Here is a 26,578-nt window from a genome sequence, read left to right on the forward strand (position 1 = left end):
CAGGATCTGTCCTTTCAGTGAGCACTCAGGGCTGATTTCCTTCAGAATGGAGAGGTTTGATCTTCTTGCAGTCCATGGGACTCTCAAGAGTCTCCTCCAGCACCATAATTCAAAAGCATCAATTCTTTGGCAATCAGCCTTCTTTATGGTCCAGCTCTCACTTCCACACATCACTACTGGGAAAACCATAGCTTTAACTAGACGGACCTTTGTTGGCAAGGTGATGTCTCTGCTTTTTAAGATGCTGTCTAGGTTTGCCATTGCTTTTCTCCCCAGAAGCAGGCGTCTTTTAATTTTGTGGCTGCTGTCACTATCTGCAGTGATCATGGAGCCCAAGAAAGTAAAATCTCTCACTGCCTCCATTTCTTCCCCTTCTATTTGCCGGGAGGTGATGGGCCCAGTGGCCATGATCTATAAAGAATGACACTCCTTGTGATTAGACCAGCATTTGGGGTGGTTGGGGTTAACATGTCTGCCCATACAGCCTGCCTCATCTGAAGAAGATGACAAGAGAGCTGATTTTGGGAGGGTGTGCAAGCTCAGAGAAAGAGCCTTCCTGCAGAGTTCCCTCTGGCTATCTAATGTGGGGCACTGGATTTGGCTGTCTGTTGAAATTTCATTTTGACCTGTGCTCCGCTTGTAATATTGCAAAATGCCCATCATCCTCCAACGATCTCCTCCCAAAGGGAACCAAACCTGGATAAATGCTATACCCTTGGAACTCCTTGCCACTTGAAGAAGTAAGGAAGGCATAGCACCGTGCTGGCAGCTAATCATACACACATGCACAACAGCCGCTCACATTTCTGTCAACTGAATAACAATGACTGTTCAAGTATCTTAACTAATTCACAAATCGTTATTTTTGCACGTTGAGTGTTGGTTTTTTCCTACCTCTAGTAATAAGCCATTAAACCACCTCCCCTCCCTGAATGCTACACTCTGAATATATACCAGGGCTTCAGAGGATTAGACAGCCAATTAGGAAAAAAGAGGGTTGATATGAATTTCTCTGTGATTAATGGTGCAAACCAAGAAATCCCTTTCCCCTCTGATTTAAATATGAGCTCCCTTTCATCATTGTGTTCACATGGCTTTTTTCATTTTAACTCTATTTCTATTCCATCCCTAGCAATATTGGCTTGTGAGTTCTTTTGTAGGTTTGAAAATAAATAAATCTTTCCCCCTCACTGTAATTAGACTTACATGTGCTTCTGTACATGGAATTATATGCTATTTAGACAGCCCAGCGTTCTATTCTGTTTCCTGCAAAATAAATCCTCTTTATTCACCTGAATCAATGGAGCCTGAATAAAGGTCATTTAAACAGATCTTCCTCCTCTTCTCTTATCTCCCAGGTGTTTATTCTATAATTCTGCCTCCCATTGTGCAAGACGGAGCAGCTTTCTTTCTGTTACCTTCCCTCCCTTTCTTTTCAGCTCTCAGAGAAATCATAACCTTTTATTAAGCAGCCACATACTGGCTCTCTTCTAAATCCCTATTAGCTGGGCTTTGGGGAAATGACTAATTAAATAAACTTTCTGTGGAAAAATTCTAGAGTTTGCGCAGCTATTTATACTTGCCAAACAATACTTTCCAACCCAGGAATTTTCAACACAGAAATCAAGATTCAGCGGTTGTTTACTTCTAGGATTCTCAGCCTGAGCTAAACAATAACCTACATCTGCTCAGAAGTTAACCAGAGCCTCAGGTGATCCAAAATGACAAAGGATACTTATTGAAGGAGGAACAAGTGATGCAATCAAAGTCCTCTTCCACCTTGAGCAAGACAAATACCATTTTCTGTTGTTCTGGCAGTTCCCTATACAGATAGTTGAGGACATATCTACCATTACCTCAGTTTGACTTGCCTATGATAAACCTTGTCTAGCCCTTTTTCTCCCCCCCCCCTTTTTAATTTTTTTTTATTCAAAATTAAAACAAGACATATTATCCAAAAACATATCATCCTTATTTTTCCTCCCTCCCCCCACCCTCCAACACAAAACCCACCCACCCCCACCCTCTAGCTTCCCTCAGTTCCAGTCTTTGGGTTCTCTGAGACTGCTTTTTTCTGCATGTTACACAGTTGTATAGATCCTCAAACTATTTAGCTGATTATTATCAATAAAAAGTTTGTGAATGTTTATTCATAACCAGCCAAGGAGTCCAGTTCGCTTTGTTGCATCTTCAGATACTTTGTAAAGGGTTCCCATTCATCCTTAAAGTCACAGTTATCCTTGTCCCGTAGCTTATATGTCAGTTTTGCCAGTTCTGCATAGTCCATCAATTTTTCTTGCCATGATTCTTTAGTTGGGGTTTCTGCAGTCTTCCATCCTTGTGCTATCAGAACTCTCATGGCCGTTGTCGCATACATGAAGATGTTTTTTGCCAAGTCTTTCCCTACAATTTCCAACAAAAATGCCTCGGGTTTTTAAACAAATGTTTAATGGAACATTTTCAACCTTGTCTAGCCCTGACAGTGGAGGTTGGTGCCTATTGAGTAGAAGGCAAGGGGGACAGCGATAGCTGGCACCAGAGCCAAGGGCAAGCTCTTATCCTCTTCCCTGCTGAGTGCTACAAGGGCAACTCTGAGACTAAGCTGGCAGCCAGTGTCACCTCATAGAATAGTTGTAAGCAGGTAGGCCGGTGAGGGACGCGGGTGGCACTGTGCTCTAAACCACTGAGCCTCCTGGGCTTGCCAATCAGAAGGTCGGCGGTTCAAATCCCATCGACGGGGTGAGCACCCATTGCTCTGTCCCAGCTCCTGCGAGCTTAGCAGTTCAAAAGCACACCAAAAGTGCAAGTAGATAAATAGGTACTGCTCCGGCGGGAAGGTAAACGGCGTTTCCATGTGATGCTCTGGTTTCGGTGTTCCGTTGCGCCAGAAGCGGCTTAGTCATGCTGGCCGCATGACCTGGAAAAACTGTCTGCGGACAAATGCCAGCTCCCTCAGCCAGTAAAGCAAGATGAACACTGCAACCCCGGAGTCGTCTGCGACTGGGCTTAACTGTCAGGGGTCCTTTACCTTTACCTTTAGGCCGGTGAGGGATTGGCTGAGAGTACACTAAGCTTGGTGGGTTTGTAATGATACCAGAGATGTTCAAAGGAATGTGTCTCCTGGCCATGCCCTCTGGTGGCTGTACATACAGCGAGCATAAGAAGGGGCCCTACACATGTTCTAATATATAATATATACCTCAAGAGGCTCTTATTATTATTATTATTATTATTATTATTATTATTATTATTATATCCCACCTGTCAGGAACGTGGCCCCCCAGAGCGCGGGGGGAAGAGTTAGACTCAGAAATTGAGTTAAGTGAAAGAGGGACCGACTCTGCAGATGAGTGCTGGCTGACAGAGTTGAGAAAGGGAAGTTTAACCCTGCTTCCAGGGGAAGACTGTTAGCTCTCAAGAAGAGGAAGAGTTGGAAGGCAGCCAGAACGTTGCTAGGCAATCAGCAGATAAGGAGAGGTCTGAGTCCGTGTCAAGTGGCAGTGGCGAGGGGGGAGGTCAGCTCCTCAGTCTCCATTCTAGGCATCTGGATAAGATCAGAGGCCAATGGAAGGGCAAGAAAGGAAAGGTGGGAGTTTGGCGTCCTTCCTGCTGACCAACTATCATAAGTAACTTCTCAGAGTGAGGGAACCACAAGAAAGCCTTTGAAGGTGGACCTCAGGTGAATCCCTTCTCACATGAAGGAGATCTGGTCATACATCTTTCTGCATGCATAGGAGTCCTTTCTCGGCTTACTGAGCATGCAGCTTGGCCAGAAGGTGCATTGATTGAATGTAACCCCTCCTCAACACATACAGGGTATTCTTTTTGAACACTCTTGCTGTATACGTGAGTGAAAATGGCCTCCAGATCCATCAAGAGATTTGTGGTCTGCATCCTGCTTCCGTCAGAGATTAAACTTCTAGAGACATTTAGAAGCTTCAACATAAAAGAATTCCAGTGCATATATGTTTTTTATAAATAAAATATTCTGTCAACATCTCTCCGGAACAGGGACTGTGGTTTTCCAGGGACAGGCTTCACAAAACAGATACTGTCTTGGCAGGATTAATAATAATAATAATATTTATACACCACCCATCTGGCTGGGCGGCTCCCAACAAAATATTAAAAACACAGGAAAACATCAAACATTAAAAACTTCCCTAAACAGGGCTGCCTTCAGGTGTCTTCTAAAAGTCAGATAGTTGTTTATTTCCTTGACATCTGATGGGAGGGTTTTCCACAGGGCAGGCGCCACTACTGAGAAGGCCCTCTGCCTGGTTCCCTGTAGCTTCACTTCTCACAGTGAGGGAACCGCCAGAAGGCCCTCGGAGCTGGACCTCAGTGTCCGGGCTGAACGATGGGGGTGGAGATGCTCCTTCATGTATACTGGAATAGTTGGAGCATGTGAGGAGACTGCTCTCCACATTTCAGCTTTGGGATCATCACATGTCAAATGTAGAAAGGCAGCAAATTGGTTGTGTAGGAAGAATATGGAACTGTATGCGATGACTAGGGAACCTGTGACCCACCAGATATTGCAAAACTACATCTCCTATCACTGGCCATGCTAGTTGAGCCTGATGAGAAATGGACTCCAACAATATTTGGAGGACAACAGGTTCCCAACCCCTGCTCTATATCTGACATTCATTTGTTCATTCAAAATAATGTACAGTGGTGCCCCGCAAGACAAATGCCTCGCAAGATGGAAAACTCGCTAGACGAAAGGGTTTTCCGTTTTGGAGGTGCTTTGCAAAACAAATCTCCTATGGGCTTGCTTCTCAAGACGAAAATGTCTTGCGAGTTCCTGCGGGTTTTTCCCCTCCCCCCCTTTTTCTAAGCCGCTAAGCCGCTTATCAGCTGATCCGATAAGCCACTAAAAGCCGCTAAAAGCCACTCATAGCGCTAATAGCGCTAATCCGCTAATCCGTCAATGGGCTTGCTTCGCAAGACGAAAAAACCGCTAGACGAAGAGAATCACAGAACGGATTCTTTTCGTCTTGTAAGGCACCACTGTATACATTTCCTAGAAGCACAGCTTATTACTGAATTTAGTAGTGCACACTGCTTTATGAGTTGCACAACTTAAACCACATACTCCTTGCCTCATGTATATCTTTTTTCTGTTTTCTTTTTAAGAGGTTAAGCTATATAATTTTTAGGAGAGGGAGAGAAGAACCAACTGGAGCAGAGCAAGCTGATAACAGTCTGAAAGATTTCATTTGAAAATAATCATGGTTGGTTACTTGCGTTGCCTTGAAATTTTGACTGAGTGCATGCTTTTATTTTCCATTTATTACTTGTCACAAAGTGTCTCTGGGGCAAACACAGGTTCCTGAGCTGCTTTCGAGTCATGTTTTACATCTGGCAGTGTCTGATATAGAAGATTCCCTTCCCTTTTCAGGTATAGCTTAAAGGCAGGAGGGGATTATTTTTTTTTGAAAAAAGTTAGCAGGTTCCATCATATATGACTAGAATTCGTTTGGCAATACAGCAGAACTAGGGAACTGAATCTGAAATGTGATAATGAGAGGAAATGGTGTTAATTTGGTGCGTGATGTGTACAAAACAGAGAAACCTATCTCATAGATTAATTTTTTAAAATGAGGATGCCTTTCGGCGTGTCCTGTGGACTCGGAATGGAGGGCTCTGCCAGCGAGAGCAGGGTCGCGGAGCGCAGGCTGCCGGTGAAGGCTTCACGTGGGTCCGCAAGCGGAAGCAGCATGCGTGTGAGCGCCAGGAAGGTGCCATGGAGACGGCCGAGGGCCCTCAGCCCCTGATGCGGCCGGATTTTCCCCCTCTCCGCAGAGAGGCTCTCGGGGGTGGAAAAGGTGAAGTGAGGAAAATTTCTGTACCACCAAACAGATACACACCTCTGAAAGAAAACTGGATGAAAATTTGTACGTCTATCGTAGAACACTTACAGCTTCAAATTAGGTTTAATTTAAAAACAAGGAATGTAGAGATAAAGACTTGTAAACAAACAAAAGACGTAGGTGCTTTGACAAAAGCAGTTGCTTTTGTGAAAGCTTTTCTACTTGGATTTTAAGTTGAGGATGCACTTGCTCTCATTAGATTAGATGACCTTTTTCTGGAATCCTTTGAAGTCACAGGTGTCAAGCTGTTAAAAGGAGATCATCTTTCTAGAGCAATAGGAAGAATTGCTGGGAAAGGTGGAAAAACAAAATTCACTATTGAAAAGAACACGAATAGTTCTTGCAGACTCGAAAATTCATATTTTAGGGTCTTTCCAGAATATTAAAATGGCGCAAACAGCAATCTGCAACCTCATCTTGGGAAGTCCTCCATCAAAGGTTTATGGCAATATTAGAGCAGTGGCCAGCAGAGCATCAGAAAGGTTTTAAGATGAACAATGCTGGATTTGAAGCTAAATGGATTTTCTGTACAATGATTCGTATACAGAAACAGTGCGACTGAAGAAAAAGGCCTGTGGCAACTCTTCACTCCAACATGGGTGTAGGAAAGAACGTAACTGTGTTCTCAAGCAGACATATTGTCTGATGAGCATATGTAATAAAGATGGCAAGCAAAAAATAAATAAATGAGGGCGGGGAAAGATGCTTTCTTGATTTTTGCAATTCGCCCAATGTGTTTAAGCCAAGAACTTCTCTAAAATGATAATAATGTGAGATTCGTTCTACAATTATCTAACCACACACACAAATTCTTTTAGAACATAAGCCGTATTTGTTATGCTGCTGCTGCTGCTGCTGCTGCTGCTGCTGCTTCTTCTTCTTCTTCTTCTTCTTCTTCTTCTTCTTCTTCTTCTTCTTCTTCTTCTTCGGCGATCACTTGTAGCCGAGTAAGATTGTCTTCCATAGACACAGTTTTAACAATGAGTCTGTAAGTGACTGTGGAGGCCAGTTCTGGACCCACACGTCCATTCAGTTGTTCTGACTCAAGGAACAAGGCAGTTGAGCAGCTCGGCAGCTGTATCCATGACTGAGCAACCCTTTTTAGGATCCGCTCTGCTCACCCTGAAAAGGGGGAGGGGCTAGACGCCCAGCGGGGTCACCACCTAGCGGTCGTAAAAGACAATTGAACTTTGGAACATGGAATATATGGACTTTGTCAGATAACACAGAAAGCGAGCATCTTGAACGCAGAACTGCCATCATTGCAAAAGAGCTGTGTCGTTTTAACATTGATATTGTGGCGCTTCAAGAGACTCGAAGAGCAGGCGAGGGACAACTGAAGGAAGAAAAAGGAGGCTACACTTTCTTCTGGAAAGGTCTATTTGTTATGCTACAGATCAATGATGATAGCAGAATATTTGAGACTTTATCCAATATTGGTAATATTTAGCTGGTTTGAGGATGCAGTACGGATGTCTTTAGTAAAAATCTTGTTAACAGCAGCCAGAATAATATGGGCCAGAAATAGAAAGACCCTCATGATCCATCTATACAGGAATGGCTTTTGAAGTGCCTTGAACTAGAGGAAATGAAAAAGCAGCCTGATTTGCTCCAGAAGAGAAATGGCACCTCCTTCAGCACAAACTTGGTTGAGAGGAGGTCTTACTTTTTAAATTATTGTCTGGGAGATATTGTCATGGAAATTCTACTCAATATTGATCCAGAGTAGATTCCAGCGTATAGTTAGCAGAGTAACAACTTAAACACATTGCAGGATTCCCCAAAAATAGACCAGAGGCAATTAATATTTCATCCAGCAGAACTTTACTGCTACTGAAGGCAAATGAACATAATGGTCAAGAATCCAACACATTCAGGATTGGCACTGTCCATAAGAGATCCACTTGCTGCAGACTTAACTTAAACTTAACAATAAGGTACCCCTGCCTGTACGGGCCAGTCGTGTCCGACTCTAGGGTTGTGCGCCCATCTCACTTAAGAGGCCGGGGGCCAGCGCTGTCCGGAGACACTTCTGGGTCACGTGGCCAGCGTGACGAAGCTGCTCTGGCGAGCCAGCACAGCATACAGAACGCCGTTTACCTTCCCGCTAGAAAGCGGTACCTATTTATCTACTTGCACTTAGGGGTGCTTTCGAACTTTTAGGTGGGCAGGAGCTGGGACCGAACGGCGGGAGCTCACCCCGCCACGGGGATTCAAACCACCGACAATGCGATCGGCAAGCCCTAGGCGCTGAGGTTTTACCCACAGCTCCACCCGCATCCCCGAAACTTAACAATAGCATAAGTCTAAACCTTAACACTAAGCATACTATGTACAAAACACCACACCAGAAGGAAAAGAGATAGAAAGTGTGAAACTCAAGCTCCTTCTGGCCCTACTATTATAGGCAGCATGACCTTGACAGAAAGAGAACTAGTACAAACCAGCTGTACTCAGCTTCTCTGAAGGAATAACCCTAACATCATGGACCTTCTGCTTGTTTCTTTCACACAGAGAAGCTTCTAGAAGTTTCCAGAACCCTCTTCAATTAAGTAGAATAGGAAAGTTCTCTACACATCAGATCAATACTTTCTGCACTAAGAAATACAAACTGGCAGATATTAGGCTTGAAATACATTTATTTATGTAAAGATGACTTGTGTAATTCTCATACACATTGTGTAATAAAATTACTGTACAGATTATCTAATGGAAAACCATTACTAAGTCAAAACCAGTCATAAGTTAAAAATGTATGACCATGCTTCTTTGTTTCTTAACGAACCTATCTCAAAGCTTTCCGTTGTCAAAGTTCGTTAGGGCAAAATCTACGGGGAGGGCCAACTCGAATGGCACGTTTAAACACTTCCTGTCAAACAAAGGTATCTTCAGATCATGAAAGAGAAGGGAAGAAGAAGAAGAAGAAGAAGAAGAAGAAGAAGAAGAAGAAGAAGAAGAAGAAGAAGAAGAAGAAGGGGAGAAACCTCCAAACTACCAATGAGTTATTAACTTCAAAAAATGTATTTGAGAATGGGTCTTGTGATGGGACGATGAGCTGCTTGTGCGTAAAATCCAAGTCCCTCAGAGTTTGGTCGAGATTGCAAACCTCTGTCTGTAACGGAGCCCCTTAAACATGGCTCCGTCAGTCGCTAGCAGATTCCGACAGTGGTTGCTTTCGGAATCGCTTCCAACATAAAAGCTCCTTAACGGAAACACGTCTTCTGGACTCTCTACGTGACAGTTTCCGGCGAGGAGTGGGTGTCCCTACAGGAGGTCCTGAAACCTCCCCACTGTTTTCGCTGGAAGTGTCTCTGAGCCATCCCTCCTGCTCACTTTCCCTCAGCTCAGCTCCTCTCCCCCTGCTGGTTCCCTCTTCAGCTGCTGAGTCTCTCCCAACCTGTGTGAGCCCTTCCACCTCCTGTCCTTCCGATGGCAGTTCCCTGACAGGTCTCACATGTATGTTCATTTTATGCTCACACGCATTCACCCTGAATGCATGGCGATGGCTTAAAGAAAAAGGCATGTGGTCATATAGGGCTGATCATCCATATTTTGGGAGGCTGGGTGTGATGGCCTGGGAATCTGATTCAGAGGCTGAACCTGAGGAATCCCAGCCTGTACAGGAGTCCCCGCCTCCAGGGCCGGCTGAGCCGGGCCAGGGGCTTGAACCTGAAGGGCCCTCACCTGTGCCAGATCCTCAGGAGCAGACACCAGCTGAATCCGCTCTGGCTCCGGAGGTGATTGAGGACCCATTGCCTGCAAGTGCTCCTCTCCCAGCCCTGTCAGGGGAAGGTGAGGTTGCCTCTGGGTCCAGTAACCCTCCAGCCTCTCCTGAGCTGCAGAGGCTCAGGGCTGAGAGGTGGAGGGAACTAAGTTCCTGCAAGAGAAGTGCTCGCCTCCAGGCCAGGAGAGGCGAGTCACCTGAGGATCGGGGCCGCCCTATGCCTCGGGGCAGATAAAAGCCAGCCAGCTCAGTCCCAGGTTGCGGGAGCAACATCGTTGGTTATTTGTTCCTGCCAGCACCCTGTCCTGCTTTCTGCTGGAGTTCCTGACCACGCCCGACTCCCTGCCTTCGACCCCGCTTCAGCCCTGGACCGGACACGGTCCATGCCGCACGGTACCCCCCCCCCCCCGGACCAGCACACTGTGCAAGTTCAGAGAAAGTTCACCCATCAGGACAACTACTCTTATTTACATTCCTGTAACTTGGTGGACATTTTCCTAGCTTTTCAATATTTCCCATAAGGTAGAAAGGTAAAGGATCCCTGGACGGTTAAGTCCAGTCAAAGACGACTATAGGGTTGCGGTGCTCATCTTGCTTCAAGCCGTCGTTTGTCCACAGACAGCTTTCCAGGTCATGTGGCCAGCATGACTAAACCGCTTCTGGCACAACGGGACACCGTAACGAGTGCCAGTGCGCACAGAAACACCATTTACCTTCCTATCGCAATGGTACCTATTTATCTAATCGTGCTGGTATGTTTTCAAACTGCTAGGTTGGCAGGAGCTGAGAAAGAACAAGAAGGAGTTCACCCCATCACGTGGACTCATACTGCCAACCTTCTTATTGGCAAGCTCAAGAGGCTCAGTGGTATAGACTACACGCCACACGCTCCCCTTATTTCTCACAACACAACTGGCAAACAAGGAATTTCTACTAATAAAAAGGTAAAAGCTTCAGAGGTGCACCTGGCCCTTATAATGCTTGTTTCTGCTTCAGTATGAAAAAATTATATAACAGAGCACAGAAATGGATCATTTTGGACAGTAGAGACTAACTTGTGGAATGTGCCAAAATTTGCCCCTGAACATTTCTTTAAATGCAGAATTTCATTTCTTGCTTTGTCTTTAATTTCAGACGTGGAGAAATACTTCAGGACTGTAGTTAAAGTTAATTTTCCAAATTCATCAGTGAAGTGTTGGAACCAGTGCTACATGAAAAGTTATCCTCACGGATGCCTTTTTCCCCTCACAAAAGCTATGGCCTTCTGCCTTTATGTAGCCATTCAGCGACCATCTGCCAGTTACGAACTTTGGCTCTGGATGTGGTTCATTTTGATCATCACCATCTATAGATATATAATATTTTCGAATACAGAAGAACCATAAAGTAAATGTGTCAATTATCATTCTGACTGGGGGCTGGGGCGGTGGATGGTAGGCTGATTGTCACGCAAAATTGTTTGTGATTTATTAAAGTAGCCATTTCAAAATAATGAAAGGTGACATGATTTTGTAGGGACCTTCTGCAGATACGTTAAGCTCATCGTTTGCTGGCTTTTAAACTCTCAATAACTCTCCCCCCCCCCCAAACTGTGGTCCAAACCCTTCCCATGCCAGCACAAAAGAGCTTTGAATGAGATGTATCAGCAGTTATATTAGAGAGGGGAGTCACGAAACCTGGCATTCATAAAACATTGCATAAAAAATAGACCTACGCTGGCGTCCCAGTTATTTCTCAGTGCAGTTTTCGAAACTAAAAACATGAATATGACCAACAGCTCAAACTGCACTGATTGCAGATCTGTGGATCAGTTTATTTCTGGTCCACGTCTTCACCTTTAAGTCCATTCAGTCTTGTTTCTGTGAGAACCTGCATTCGACAACAAAATATGCACTGGGATCCTATGGAGGAACATAAGATCCGTCTTTGGCAAGTGTGCTGAAAGATGGAGCAGAGGATGTATTTAACACATTGTTTGCTTGTTTGGGTCACTGGGAGTTTTCTGGCTTCTAAATAATAATAATAATAATAATAATAATAATAATAATAATAATAATAATTATTATTATTATTATTATTATTATTATTATTATTATTATTATTATTATTATTATTATTATTATTATTATTTATACCCCGCCCATCTGGCTGAGTTTCCCCAGCCACTCTGGGCGGCTTCCAATCAAGTGTTAAAAACAATACAGCATTAAATATTAAAAACTTCCCTAAACAGGGCTGCCTTCAGATGCCTTTTAAAAAGAAGATAACTGCTTATTTCCTTGACATGTGAAGGGAGGGCATTCCACGGGGCGGGTGCCACTACCGAGAAGGCCCTCTGTCTGGTTCCCTGTAACATTGCTTCTCGCAATGAGGGAACCACCAGGAGGCCCTCTGCGCTGGATGTCAGTGTCTGGGCTGAACGATGGGGGTGGAGACGCTCCTTCAGGTATACAGGTATACATCATGTCCAACTTCAGAATTATGTAATACGAAACATGATGAAAGAGAGAGAAGGGGGCTGTTGCCTTTCGCTCATTAATGTGTCTCTAAACAGCAGCATCTATTTCTGACCTTAAATTTTGTCTTAAAGCATTGCAATGTGGAGCATCATATATATAATTTGCTACAGTTAATTAGCACGATGTATGGATTTCATCTGAATGGATGCAATGCTTTAAATTCCAAGGCTGAAACACTTTAACTCTGCGCAACCCTTGCCCCTTTATTATAAACAAGAGACATCAAAACCGGAATGGAAGATAGCACCTAAACATGACCCACAATACTCCGCTATCAAGTCGATAGAAAATTTTACTTCAGCAGACAAAGCCTTAATGGACTTTACCAACCACGGCCCTCGCAGAAATCTTGGAAAGGCTAGACTTATTGAGAAGCTTAAATTGTGCAAAACAGAAATTAACACGGCTTAAATTGTGCAACACAGAAAAAGCAATGGGCTTAAAATTAAAATTAAAGGAATCTAAGTCACAAGTGATAGAGGAGATAAAAACTGGGAAAATGACCCTGCACAGCAACGGGTTATTGCAGAGATAAATCTGTTGTCAAATAATAATGTGCAAAGTTAAAAAGAGGAAAACTTACTCCCGCCTGCAACAAAAACATTTCCTAAGATGACAAATCCTGGTCTCTGAACATAAGTGATTGGGAAGAATTTGGATCAACACAAAAGGAAATTACTCCAGTGGCCAATTTAGAAAGGAAAGGCCAGTGATTACAAATGTGAGTATAATATGTCCAATGATCGAAACCACTGAATATCCAGATACTACCTAAGTAGTCAAAATGAGTGCATCTTGCTAATCTTTCCTCTCTCCTTGATATCCAAAGTTGGCAGCTTATTTGTGCTGAGAAATACGTTGGTTACTGGTGAATGCATTTCTTTTCTGAGTAATTAAACAAGAGTTTCTGGAAGCTGCCTCAGAGAAATGGAAGCACGGTTGTTTTACTCTGAGAACTTGGTTAAACTTCATTGTGTTGCAGGAAAGAAACCGGTTTTTAAAAGTTTTCACCAGGAGCAGAAAAGTCACTTGTAATTATGGAAGCATCGCTCTGATCTCCTATCTCTTTCAGTTCACCCAACACCTACGCATGGCTTTCTATAGAGAAGGCATAACAGCGTTGTCAGCTGCAGACTTACAAAACCATGAGTCAAACCCACCCACGTAGTGATTTTCTTGCTAAAAAGTTCTCGTAATTTTATTTACTTGCAATTTTGGACAGTCCTACCCGTTTATTTCTCACAGTTAGGTAGTATTTTTTTTTGGGGGGGGGGTATTCCATCAGCGGGCACAGCATTCTACAGAAGAGCATTTGTGTATTCTCAGATGAATCTTGACTGCTGATTCATGCTTTACCTAACAGGTGCTGGTAGGAGACATAGCATGTTTATTTAAAACATTATATGCTATACAGTGGTACCTCAGGTTACATACGCTTCAGGTTACATACGCTTCAGGTTACACACTCTGCTAACCCAGAAATAGTGCTTCAGGTAAAGAACTTTGCTTCAGGAGAAGAACAGAAATCAGGCTCCGGCGTCGCAGCAGCAGCAGGAGGCCTCATTAGCTAAAGTGGTGCTTCAGGTTAAGAACCATTTCAGGTTAAGAACAGACCTCTGGAACGAATTAAATACTTCACCTGAGGTAACACTATATACTGCTAAGGTCCTGAAATACAGGCTTACAGCAGACTTTCTGCTAGTCAAAGGGCAGAACCTACTAGAACTCTAAAATACAAAGTTTCTCATTGTCCAGTGGTGGAGATCCTCCCTGAATCCTGCCCTCTGAACATCTCTACCTGGCCCTTCAGACTCTCCCCATGTCTCAACTCCTCACTGACCAGACTCTGCACACTTCAGGGGTGCTTTTGTGCAGCTGAAATATGTCCTGAACTGGGATGGTTCCTCTTGGTTGCCTGGAAGAGACTGGAGAAGGTGCGTGTATGCAAACCTTTGGCTTTCGCATGGTTGAAATGTAGTTTACTATACAAAGGTAAGAACCACAGCCATTGCGCTATCCTCTCAAGGGTGGGCATTGTTATTATGGCTCCCTGAGCAAGGGCAAAATTTGGTGCCCCCTGCTGCAGCGGCTCCAGTGGTCTGTGCAGGAGGAGAAGTTCAAAGTGGTCTACTTGGAGGCAGTGCTGGAGTGGTGGGGAGGATGAGACACACATCCAGTCCCACCCCTGTGCGCCCAGGACACACAAGGAGATGCCATGGGGTCTCTCCAGCCCTGACGCACTCAGGAAGCATGAGTTGCCATGGCTAAGACAGTGGGTTGATGTCCAACAACATCTGGGGGCAGTGGTTAGCAACTCGTAGGGTAGGGGTTGCGCCAGCAAGCAACTGTGGCTCACAGAAGATTTCTAAAGGCAGTCATGAAAAGTGGTTATATTACTTCCCCTACCACCTCCTGTGATTTTTAAGGGGACCCTCCCCAATTTCTATGACATTGATTCTGGTAGCGTTCAGAAGACCTCAGCTCTGCCATAAGTTCCAGAAAGGAGTCTGGTGCAAGCTTCTCAGAACAAGGAGGTGCTGGTAGCCCTGGCTCTAAGGCCAGGGGCTTCCAGTGAAGGGGAATCTTCTAGAATCCCCTACCTCCTCTCCATATTTTAAAGCAATTGCCCTCAGGGTCACAGCAGGTTGTGGAGTGGGCAGCAACAACATGGCTTGTGTTGTCCATGTGGTCTACGTCTAGGATGTCAACTAATACTAGACAATTAGGGCTTCTGCTACAGAGCTTCAGGATAATGCAAGTTCTACTATTTGCATCGTGATTCTGCCACCCAAATGGGAGCTTTGCATTTCATATCAAAAGTCTGTACATCTCACTCAAGTTCTTCAGATGTTCTCCAGCCTACCTCCTCCTCTTACAGTTGCTTGGAAAGGCACCCAACTATTTTCAGCAACAGAGATCCCAAAAACTGGACCGGTTCTTTGGAGACAATCATCCTCTTTGGTGATCATGTTTAAAATGACTACCAGGGACAGGAAACCATTTGTGGGACATTTGAGGTACAAAAAGAATTATCAACGTAAACAAAATTACATCTCACTTAATAGAAAAGCAGCAAGCAATTAACATGCACAGTTTCACCTCATCCCAGCTGGTTACTCCCTCACGAGATTCGTTTCTTAGAAGCCAAACAATCTCATGAAGATGGCATTTGGTTGAAAACAAAATGTAATGTGTAGAGCACTTGATTAGTACTGAAATAAAATCAATCAGATGAGACTTACTTTGGCAGTTAAGGAATTGTTGTACATTGAGGGGGGTAGCAATCAAATCTCTGTGCATTTTCCAGTTTCTTAAAACTATTCGACTGATGGATCATAAGCATTACAAGAACATTATATCTAGCATCAGTGGTGAGTAGCAAACATCTGGGTAAGAGAGCTTACTTTTAGTTCAGCCCAATACTAGCAGCCCTGTTTAGGGAAGCTTTTAATATTTGATGAATTATTGTATTTTAATATTTTGTCGAAAGCCACCCAGAGCAGCTGGGGAAACCCAGCCAGATGGGCGGGGTATAAATAATAAATTATTATTATATTATTATTATGGCATTGGCTGAAAGGAGACAACAGAGCTGGAGAACCTGTAGCTCTCCAGATATTGTTGTGCTCCAATTCCCATCAGCCTCAGTTGGGGATGGGCGGCAAATTGAATTCTGTTCACATTTAAAGGCAAACCTACATAATTAGAATTTCCAAAACAATACGCAAACTGAAGCACAGCTATAATTCAATAGTAGCACATCTCCAAATTTGCAATGGGTAGAAAAATTCGTATACTATGCAGTGGTACCTCGGTTTACGAACTTAATTCCTTCCTGAAGTCCATTCTTAAACCAAATCTGTTCTTAAATGGAGGCACGCTTCCCCTAATGAGGCCTCCCACCACCGGTGTCCTTCCGTTCATAGACCAAGGTAAAGTTCGCAAACCGGAACACTACTTCTGGTTTTGCGGAGTTCATAAACCAAATAGTTCGTAAACAGGACTGTTCGTAAACCGAGGTACCACTGTGGTCTGTGGACAAATGCCAGCTCCCTCAGCCTGAAAGCGAGATGAGTGCCACAACCCCATAGTCGCCTTTGACTGGAATTAACAGTACAGAGGTCCTTTACCTTTACCTTTACCTTACTATAGTAAGTGTGCATAGCAATGCATATATTAGTGAAAATTGGATACTGGGAAATTGCATTAAAATTTGGATATTAGGGAAAATTCAAAGTAAAACACAAACGAATCTTCATGAGGACTGGGAGGGAAGAGAGATATTTCCTTACTTATTAAGGAAACCCAACATCTGCTTGGCTGTGGAGGTCCTTCTCTAGAATTCAGGGATGTGTCTGTCATTTTTACACCATTTTAAAATTTCTTGGTACTCTGGACAGGTTGGTCATTCTGCTGGCAAAGTCGCAATGTGCATCTCCTGTCCTGGCATTAACAAGAGTATACTGCAGTAATGCTCTTCCCAATTCCCAGCTCTATAAATTGCATTCATCGTAAGAGTGTAAAAGGAATTAATATTTTTATTGAAAGTAGTGCTGGTGAAATAGTAAGTTCTAGCCTTTGGCACCTGAAATTTATGCTCAAAACCTATGCCTGGTTATATCACAACAAAACTGAATTATGCATAAGCAGCAACTCGATTTCTCTATAGTGGATTGTTGTATATTCATTTCCAATAAATATAAGGACCACTAGATATGTATGCATTGCCCCACTACCTTGTTTAACTTTTCTCTCCCCTGATAGTAATTTAAACTCTCCCCAGTGCCAACCTTTCCACAAAGAAAGTTGCATTTCTAATTTGCCATACAAAAGAAAACACTTATAACATCAAAATGGAATGCAGTGCCTTGCTGACGATGATTTGGTGTCTAAGATATTTTATTTTTCTTCTCGTTTTTTGGTCAAAGGAACCCCTACACAAATGGAAGGAGAACAAGAGAATTGCTCTACATTTTTCAAAAATGCCTTTTCCCCATCAAATAACTCCATATCTAGGTATATCTAGGCACATCAAATGTGACTAAGGTAAAGGGACCCCTGACCGTTAGGTCCAGTCGCGGACAACTCTGGGGTTATGGTGCTCATCTCGCTTTATTGGCTGAGGGAGCCGGTGCACAGCTTCCGGGTCATGTGGCCAGCATGACTAAGCCACTTCTGGCGTACCAGAGCAGCGCACAGAAATACCGTTTACCTTCCCACCGGGAAGTATTTATCTACTTGCACTTTGATGTGCTTTCAAACTGCTAGGTTGGCAGGAGCTGGGACCAAACAACGGGAGCTCACCCCGTCTGAGGGATTCGAACCACCAACCTTCCGATCAGCAAGCCCTAGGCTCTGTGGTTTAGACCACAGCGCCACCCGTCAAATGTGACTAGTGTGAGCTAATTGTGAGCACACTCAAGCCAGAGTTACACAGATAAGTCACACATGCCAACATCATCAAATTGAGAGAGTTACACATGTGCTTTGTTTTTCTCATTGGGTGTCAGGATGCTGTCAGGGGCTCCCGGCTGGTTTCTCACCATCCTTTTTTATTTTATGTTTACAGAGAGATGCTATAGAACCCAGCCTCTTGGATAATGGCATTGCCCCAAGTGAATCTCCACCCCCTCTCCCACTTCCTCATTCATCACCATCATCACATCCTCTACATGTACTGCTACGTGCCCTTTGTCTTTGAGCTCTTTGCTCTCCTACTTTTAAGGCTCGCCGGCTTCTGGGAGATGAAGGGTCTGGAACGACGAGTCAGCTGAGTCTTTTTCTGTCTGCCCCATGATTTCCCAGCTTTCCCCCTCATCCGCCTCTGAGCTATGACCTCCCTCCACCCCCTGTTGTAAATCTATAGTGTCTTCCTCTTTCTCCTCCCTGGAAGGGTCAGGCTAGGGAGGCGTCTCCACCATTCCTCCTCTGCCCAGTCCCTGACGTTGGGCAGGATTTCAAGTAACTGTTAGACTGAGGTCAACAGGACTTTGAACTTGGAAGCTGTGTGTGATATGTGGAGGCGGTTTTTGGCAGGACTGAGGCAAAGGTCATTATTGTGCCCCCTCCCTATTCCATGTACAGTGGTACCTCGGGTTAAGTACTTAATTCGTTCCGGAGGTCCGTTCTTAACCTGAAACTGTTCTTAACCTGAAGCACCACTTTAGCTAATGGGGCCACCTGCTGCCACTGCTGCGAGATTTCTGTTCTCATCCTGAAGCAAAGTTCTTAACCCAAGGTACTATTTCTGGGTTAGCAGAGTCTGTAACCTGAAGCGTCTGTAACCTGAAGCATATGTAACCCTAGGTACCACTGTACACACATTAGCTAAGCTCACTGTTTAATCTTTACTTCAACACTGGTGACAGAATAATGTAGAGGTCAATGAACACATATCTTATTTTAATGAATTGACTTCTGCACAGCTTCGAAAAGCTTTTACAGAGCTACAACTAAATACAATAAGCTCTGCTTATAGAGATGGGAGACATAGAGGCACACCAAAAAACGAACGTGTTTGCATTAGGGGATGTTCTGAAGTAGAGGACCTTATGCATTATATCTTGCACTGTCCGTTATATAATGATGCAAGAAAAATATTTTTGGTACCTATAATGACAGGGTCCCCTGGCCAGAACCCCCTTGATATGATGTTATATCTCCTTGCAGACACAGAGAAGTATGTGACCTGGCGGGTAGCACTCTTTGCAACTGCTGCTAGGAAAATTAGAGCAAATTATATAGCCAAGGTAGCCATTAACTGTAAAGGAGATGAATTTATTTGATCCTATCTATCTACCTCAGGCTATGCTCTATCTTTGTCACCAAACTCTGAGTATAAATTGCACACTGTATTAATTGATATTGTTTTTAACATTAGTGACCATGTGATGATTTTAGCTTATGAATTTTATCGTTTAATGTTTTTATTTGTACATTGGGGTACTTTTATAGCTTTGTTTAGAGTATGTAATGTTTTAATAATATAAATGTTTTAAGTCTTTTTTTTTACCAATTCAGTATATTTTCTTTTAATTGTCAAATAATTCTGTGTACATTGCGGCAGCCTTTGGCTATGTGCAATAAAACTGACTGAGATGTAACCCTAGGTACCACTGTACACACATTAGCTAAGCTCACTGTTTAATCTTTACTTCAACACTGGTGACAGAATAATGTACTCAACTACTCAAGACAGCAGATTAGTTGGGGGGGACAAGACACCCAGTGTGGTGTAGTGGTTAAGAGCGGTAGACTCGTAATCTGGGGAACCGGGTTCGCTTCCCCGCTCCTCCACATGCAGCTGCTGGGTGACCTTGGGCCAGTCACACTTCTTTGAAGTCTCTCAGCCCCACTCACCTCACAGGGTGTTTGTTGTGGGGGAGGAAGGGAAAGGAGAATGTTAGCCGCTTTGAGACTCCTTCGGGTAGTGATAAAGCGGGATATCAAATCCAAACTCTTCTTCTAACAGGCCTGTTCTCAAACAGAGGGGAATGGCCAGAAGGCTTCGGAGGAACAGCCAAGAGGACTGTTGATCCTCCTCTCCCACGATCTGCCCCCTGAGACCATTGTCACACCTTGCCCAACGGTAGGGTTGTTCCTGGTTTTCAGAGCGAATTTAAGAACCCTCCACTGAAGTCAGCTTCCTATTAGGTACATCTGTGAACTGATCCCCTATCCTTGTCTGGCTCTTGGTTCTCTTCTTGTCAAATGTTTGCTATATACATATAGCAAAACTTTTAGAGTACAGGTGGCAGAAAACTCACTTCCACATAAGGCCTCCCCTTAGCTGAAAATGGTATGCAGAATGTCATTTCCTGCTGGGAGATCATGGGGCTTGTAACACCCTGAGAGTCATTTCTAGCTAAGGAGAGGCCTGGCAAGGCTGCTCCTTAGCTAGAAACGGCAGGGGGGATGTAGTTTACATTCAAATAACAAGTGCTACGCTCTCTCGGCAGCCTGAAAGAATCGGCACAATGCAAAATTCTACCATCCCGTTCTCAGTCGTGGGTTGAATAGCTTTGTAGAAGGATCCTGTTCAGTTGCTGGGCCTGATTGTCTTCTAAATTAGAATAGGTTTGGTTTAGTGTGGATTCAGCAATGTCAGCCGAGGCGCTCTTGCACTAGGGCAAGCTCAGCGAGAGCTGAATAGCTTTGACAAGAAGACAAAGATGCCAAGAACCTGCTTGATGAAAGAATTGTTTGCAATTGCTACCGAAAAACTGCCATTCCGTGAAAATATCACCTGGGAAGGATGGCGCTATTATATGAAATAGGCAGCTTTGATACATAAAAGCAGCCCTGAATGAAAAGGAAGCTAAGCCAAATTGTGTTGCTTAAGTACGGTGTGTGATAGAGATGGGCAGTAGGATACAAAGCATTCTTAATCAGAAGTAAGTCAATGGCGCATACGCACAAGAAAGTGTTCTTAGGATTGTAGCCTAAATGAGAATCTTATACCCACTGAGATGAAGGTCAGATGGAGAGACGGTAATCAAGGTGTTGTAGTGAAGGATTCAGTGGGAAACTAGATCATGTTTCCTCTCCTCACACAATGCAGCATTTTGTTGTTGCTACTGGCAACTATCTGCCTTGAGAGACAATGGAACGTGCCTTCAGGGGTGAAGTCAAGTAATAATAATAATAATAATTTATTTATACCCCTCCCATCTGGTTGGGTTTCCCCAGCCACTTCGGGCGGCTTCCAACAAAATATTAAAATACAGTAATCCATCAAACATTAAAAGCTTCCCTAAAAGCTTCAGATGTCTTCTAAAAGTCTGGTAGTTGTTGTTCTCTTTGACATCTGGTGGGAGGGCGTTCCACAGGGCGGGTGCCACTACCAAGAAGGCCCTCTGCCTGGTTCCCTGCAACCTCACTTCTCTCAGTGAGGGAACCACCAGAAGGCCCTCGACGCTGGACCTCAGTGTCCCAGCTGAACGATGGGGGTGGACCGAGGTATACTGGGCCGAGGCCATTTAGGGCTTTCAAGGTCAGCACCAACACTTTGAATTGTGCTCGGAAACATACTGGGAGCCAGTGTAGGTCTTTCAAGACTGGTGTTATGTGGTCTCGGCGGCCGCTCCCAGTCACCAGTCTAGCTGCCGCATTCTGGATTAGTTGTAGTTTCCGGGTCACCTTCAAAGGTAGCCCCACATAGAGCGCATTGCAGTAGTCCAAGCGGGAGATAACTAGAGCATGCACCACTCTGGCAAGACAGTCTGGCAAGAAATCAAACTGCTGCATTAGCAGCACGAAAGTGATCTCCCTTTGGCCTGGGCAGTGTGTATGAAGGTCCTGGGCTGCCCTGACAACAAGATGCCCCTCTCAGCTTTTGGATGCAGTCCAAAAGAAAGGTGACAATTTCCTGCTGTTTTCATGAATCATCCACTTATCTCTACTTATCATAAGGTAAAAAGGTGTCAGGGAACTGACATCGGAGGGAGAGGCGAAGGGGAGGCTCCCAGATGATGCTGGCGAAGGACCCAGCAGCAGGGGGAGAAACAGCTCAGTAGAGGGGGAAGCCAATCAGCGCAACACCAGGGATAAAGGGAGGCAGACGGGGAAAGTGGAGAGCGGGCTCAGGGACTCTTCACTGGACATCAGTGAGGAGAGCCCAGGTCCTCCGCTACCCATGCCTTCCCTGCGCAGAAGACTCCCGCGCAGCGAGAGGAGGAGGAGACTGGGTGTCAAACAACTTTTATGCTGGAAAATGTTCAAGAAACGCCCACTGACGGATTCTGCCAGTGACTGAGGCAGCCACGATGAGAAGGGGCTGTGCAGTCAGAAAGGTTTAACAAGGCAAATTAACCGAGAAAGGCACCAGTTTATGCACGAGTAACTCATACCTATTACAAAAGGTAAAGGACCCCTGGATGGTTAGGTCCAGTCAAAGGCAACTATGGGGTGCAGTGCTCACCTCACTTTTTAGGCCAAGGGAGCCGACATGCTTCTGGCGCAACGGAACACCGTGACGGGAACCAGAGCTCACAGAAATGCAATTTACCTTCCCACCACAGTGGTACCTATTTATCTACTTGTACTGGCATGATTTCAAACTGCTAGGTTGGCAGGAGCTGGGACAGCAATGGGAGCTCACACCGTCGTGCAGATTCGAACCACCAGCCTTCCGATCAGCAAGCCCAAGAGGCTTGGTGGTTTAGACCACAGCACCACCCACTTTCCTTATCACACAAAAAGGGGGTTAGTTTAAAACAAAGAAGGGGGAGTTCTTTTTTTGTCAAGAACCATAACGAAGTCCACTATTAAGTCCTGCTCCTTGATCTAGCCCAGCATATTTCTTCTCACCATAGCCAACCAGATACTATGAAGTTCCCACATCGGGACATGAGCATGATCTCATTCTCTGGCTCATGTTCTCCCACGACTGGTATTCTGAGGGATGGTCTGGTGGTGGATAATATATCCTCATAAGTAAGAGCCATTGTTTGCTCTTCTGTGAATTTGTCTAAGCAAGGGACATCGATCTCCGCCTCCACGCCGGATCACTATCGGGCCACAGATGCTTGGCCACAACACTGCCCATCAAAAATGGTGAGCGGTCCTGTCTAATTCTCCTTAAAGCCATCCAGGTAGTCAGCTATCACCACCTCACAGGATAGTGATTGCCATCGTGAACTCTATGTTGTGTGAAACTGTGTGGAGCAGATAGAGCATCGCACTGGGAAGATCTGGGTTGAAATCACAGTTCAGTCATAAAGCTTGCTGGGGGCCAACTGTTTTCTCTCAAACTTTTCCTGCTTCATGTAGTTGTGTGAATTAAAAATACAGAGCCACTACTAAAATTCCTGAGCCATTTAGAAGGAGGGGAGATGTTTTTGTAATAAATAAAATGTTTTTTATTGCTCTGCATGAGGCCTGGCTTCAGACAACATATTGGCCAGTATTCACCAGTGAAATGAACCATTGGTCATTTGCTCTTATAAATGAGAATTGGGCATTTCATCACCAAAATGGCAGGTTTTTTTTAAAAGAGTAGCTGAATGCTCCCCAGAAGGCTTTGTGCAGAAATGTTTTTGAAACGTGGGACTGGATTATTTCACCCATAGGGCAATTCACAGGTTCTAGGGGTTATTTAAGGACTCTCAAATCTCACCGCAAACACTACTTGCTCACCTGGTCAGTATCCATACAAGCTCTAATTTGGCCTTGCCAAAAACCTTTGGACTAATCCATACACTCTGCTTTATTATTATTTTCCCTCAAGACACCATATCTCTTACATCACTGCTTACTGCCTCCCTATACACTTTGTAGCTCTTTCCTCCTGCTACCTCTGTTGCATCTGCAAAAGTCATAAAATCACAATATGCAGAATAGTTAGGATCAGTGCAATGTATGCATTTCCAAACCCTGCTTCTTTTGAAGAGTATTTCTTCAGAAGAAGAAGAAAAAAACAACCCCACATACATTTCATTTAAAAAACATTCAAAGGGGATTGTGCAAGGAAGAAAATAAAAAATAATGAGGTAATAATAGCAGGTTTAGATGCTGGGAAACAGTTCCCCGTGGGCTCAGCTTGCCTCATTGTGTAGATTATATATGGCTTCATTATGAACAAAAAACAATTTACTGTAGAACTGTTTTCTGGAAGGCCATTTTATGCATCATATACCTTGCTGACAGTTTACAACCATTTTTAACCTGTATAAAATTAATTATATTTATAGGTGGTGCCCAGATGAACTGCAACATACTGAACAGTGTGTGTCATTCGCTTCCCCTATTCTTGCACACAATTTCCTGAAACAGACAGCTTCTCGACAGGGGCATAGGGGATGGATGCTGCCTCACACCATTAGAATCCTCTGCAGATTCCTACCGGTGAACTAGCCGAGAATGTTTCATGCTTGTTATTCATCAGGGGGCAGCATCTATCTGTAGTAGTCACTTTTTAAAAAGAAGAAGAAGAAGAAGAATTGACAGTCCAGGGTGCCTGTAGGCATCTTCATTTGTATCAAAACATACACCCAGACAGCTTTATGGCTCTGGGATGGGCACCGTAATGATGGGGTATTCTCATCTACGTAAACTCCATGAGCCAATGATTGGATCTCTCTTTCTGGAATCAGGGCACTTGCTATGAAATGGTTCAGTCTGGACTGGATGAATCCCAAACCAGAATTAAGATTGCCGGAAGAAATACCGACAACCTCAGATATGCAGATGACACAACCTTGATGGCAGAAAGTGAGGAGGAATTAAAGAACCTCTTAATGAGGGTGAAAGAAGAGAGCTCAAAATATGGTCTGAAGCTCAACATCAAAAAAACGAAGATCATGGCCACTGGTCCCATCACCTCCTGGCAAATAGAAGGGGAAGAAATGGAAGCAGTGAGAGATTTTACTTTCTTGGGTTCCATGATCACTGCAGATGGTGACAGCAGTCACGAAATTAAAAGACACCTGCTTCTTGGGAGAAAAGCAATGACAAACCTAGACAGCATCTTAAAAAGCAGAGACATCACCTTGCCAACAAAGGTCCATAAAGTTAAAGCTATGGTTTTCCCCGTAGTGATGTACGGAAGTGAGAGCTGGACCATAAAGAAGGCTGATTGCCAAAGAATTGATGCTTTTGAATTATGGTGCTGGAGGAGACTCTTGAGAGTCCCATGGACTGCAAGAAGATCAAACCTATCCATTCTTAAGGAAATCAGCCCAGAGTGCTCACTGAAAGGACAGATCCTGAAGCTGAGGCTCCAATACTTTGGCCACCTCATGAGAAGAGAAGACTCCCTGGAAAAGACCCTGATGTTGGGAAAGATGGAGGGCACAAGGAGAAGGGGAGGACAGAGGACGAGATGGTTGGACAGTGTTCTCAAAGCTACCAACATGAGTTTGACCAAACTGCGGGAGGCAGTGGAAGACTGGAGTGCCTGGCATGCTCTGGTCCATGGGGTCACGAAGAGTCAGACACGACTAAACGACTAAACAACAACAAAGTGAGATACACACTGAAATGTTGGAAAATGTTAATGAGAACTTCTTATTTTATTTTATCGTAGACTAATGCACAAATGTGGCAAAGTGAGGTGAACATTGGGGGAAAAAATGGTCAAATCATCATCCAATCCTCACTTTGGAGGAAGATAAAGGATTGGGACTTCCACATTGCCCAGTAAATTCTATTCGGGCTCTTACAGATATATTCATGTCAAAATTCCAGTACTGCTCCTTGATGTTATCATCCAATTAAAAGAATAAAAACCCTTTCCTTACAAGAAACTTTCATGCTGTAGAGTTTGAAATCCTGTCCCAGGTGACCTTTCTGTAAAGTTTGTGTTGATAGGATAGACTGCAGACTGAAACACTATATGCCAAAATATGGGGTTATAATTCATTATAATGCAATGACTTTCCAGAAGGGGAGAATCATCTTTAATAGCGTATTATAGCAATCTATTTGGTTATAACACATCAACAGACCAAAGTATATCAAAAATCCCTGAGCCATGCCACGCTTAGGAGCAATTGAAAGATAAGCTTCATGGAGGGAAAGCACAGTAAATTTGCCTATTGGAATATTTTAAAATCCTTTAAAAATATTGTGGAAAACTCCTGCAAAACCCTTGGAGAGACTGGGCACCCAAGGGCATGATGGTTTGCTACTTCAGTTAGCAATGGCCTGCCAGACGGATTGGTCCAGATTTGGACTGATTAACAGAATAACCAGATATTTTACCAAATGTGTCTATCATTTGCATCAAGATGGGAATACTAGTCTGAGGTTCCGAAATAAGCAAAAAATATCATCTGCAACAAACACTAATTTGTGTTCAACTGAATTATGAACTGTTCCATGAATTTCACAGTGTTGTCTAATAGCACAACGCAGGGGCTCTAAACAAATATTAAGAAACAAAGGTGAAAGTGGGCATCCTGGTCTGGTTCCTTGAGCCAAAGGAAAGGTGGCAGACATATTACCATTCAATTTGACTCTAGATGTAGATTTATTGTTAAGAAATTGTATCACTTGATTCCTTTCCAGCAGAAGTCCCAGCAAACGAAGAATGGATACAAAAACTTACGGAATATGCAGAAATGGCAAAACTTACCGAAAGAACAAGAAATCAAGATAACAAATTTTTCATAAAAGAATTGAAATGGTTTATTGAATATTTTCAGATTAATTGCAAACAGATAAAAACATTGGCATGGTTATTGTAATAACCTGCAGTTTCATAAGAGTATATATTTATAGAAGATGAATAAATGAGCAAATTAAGTTAATTTGGATATGTAGAAGAAAAATAAAATAAAAAATAAAAATAAATTTAAGGAACCGTAGAAAGAGGGGGAAGGAAGCCAAGTTTTGAAATGTCAAAATGCTTGTAAAATTTGTGAAGTGTATAAACTTGAAAAGGAAAGAAAGAAAGAAAGAAAGAAAGAAAGAAAGAAAGAAAGAAAGAAAGAAATTGTATCGCTTGGAAGTCAAAG

General features: G+C 43.7%; 1 protein-coding gene and 1 long non-coding RNA gene across 2 annotated transcripts in view; both read left to right on the forward strand.

The window, feature by feature from the left end:
* LOC308582155 overlaps nucleotides 1–26,578 on the forward strand; it is a 123,432-nt gene that overhangs the window by 70,339 nt on the left and 26,515 nt on the right. The gene's annotated exons all lie outside the window — the stretch shown is intronic.
* Nucleotides 5,613–6,560, forward strand: PNO1 (partner of NOB1 homolog; the record flags this gene model as incomplete). The annotated part of the gene is given in 4 exon segments (XM_081212027.1): nucleotides 5,613–5,676; nucleotides 5,679–6,049; nucleotides 6,053–6,201; nucleotides 6,203–6,560. Coding segments are annotated over 4 exon segments (750 nt in total). The 3' UTR covers nucleotides 6,369–6,560.

This window comes from Podarcis bocagei, assembly GCF_964188305.1.
Source record: "Podarcis bocagei genome assembly, chromosome: 1".
Classification (NCBI taxonomy): domain Eukaryota; kingdom Metazoa; phylum Chordata; class Lepidosauria; order Squamata; family Lacertidae; genus Podarcis; species Podarcis bocagei.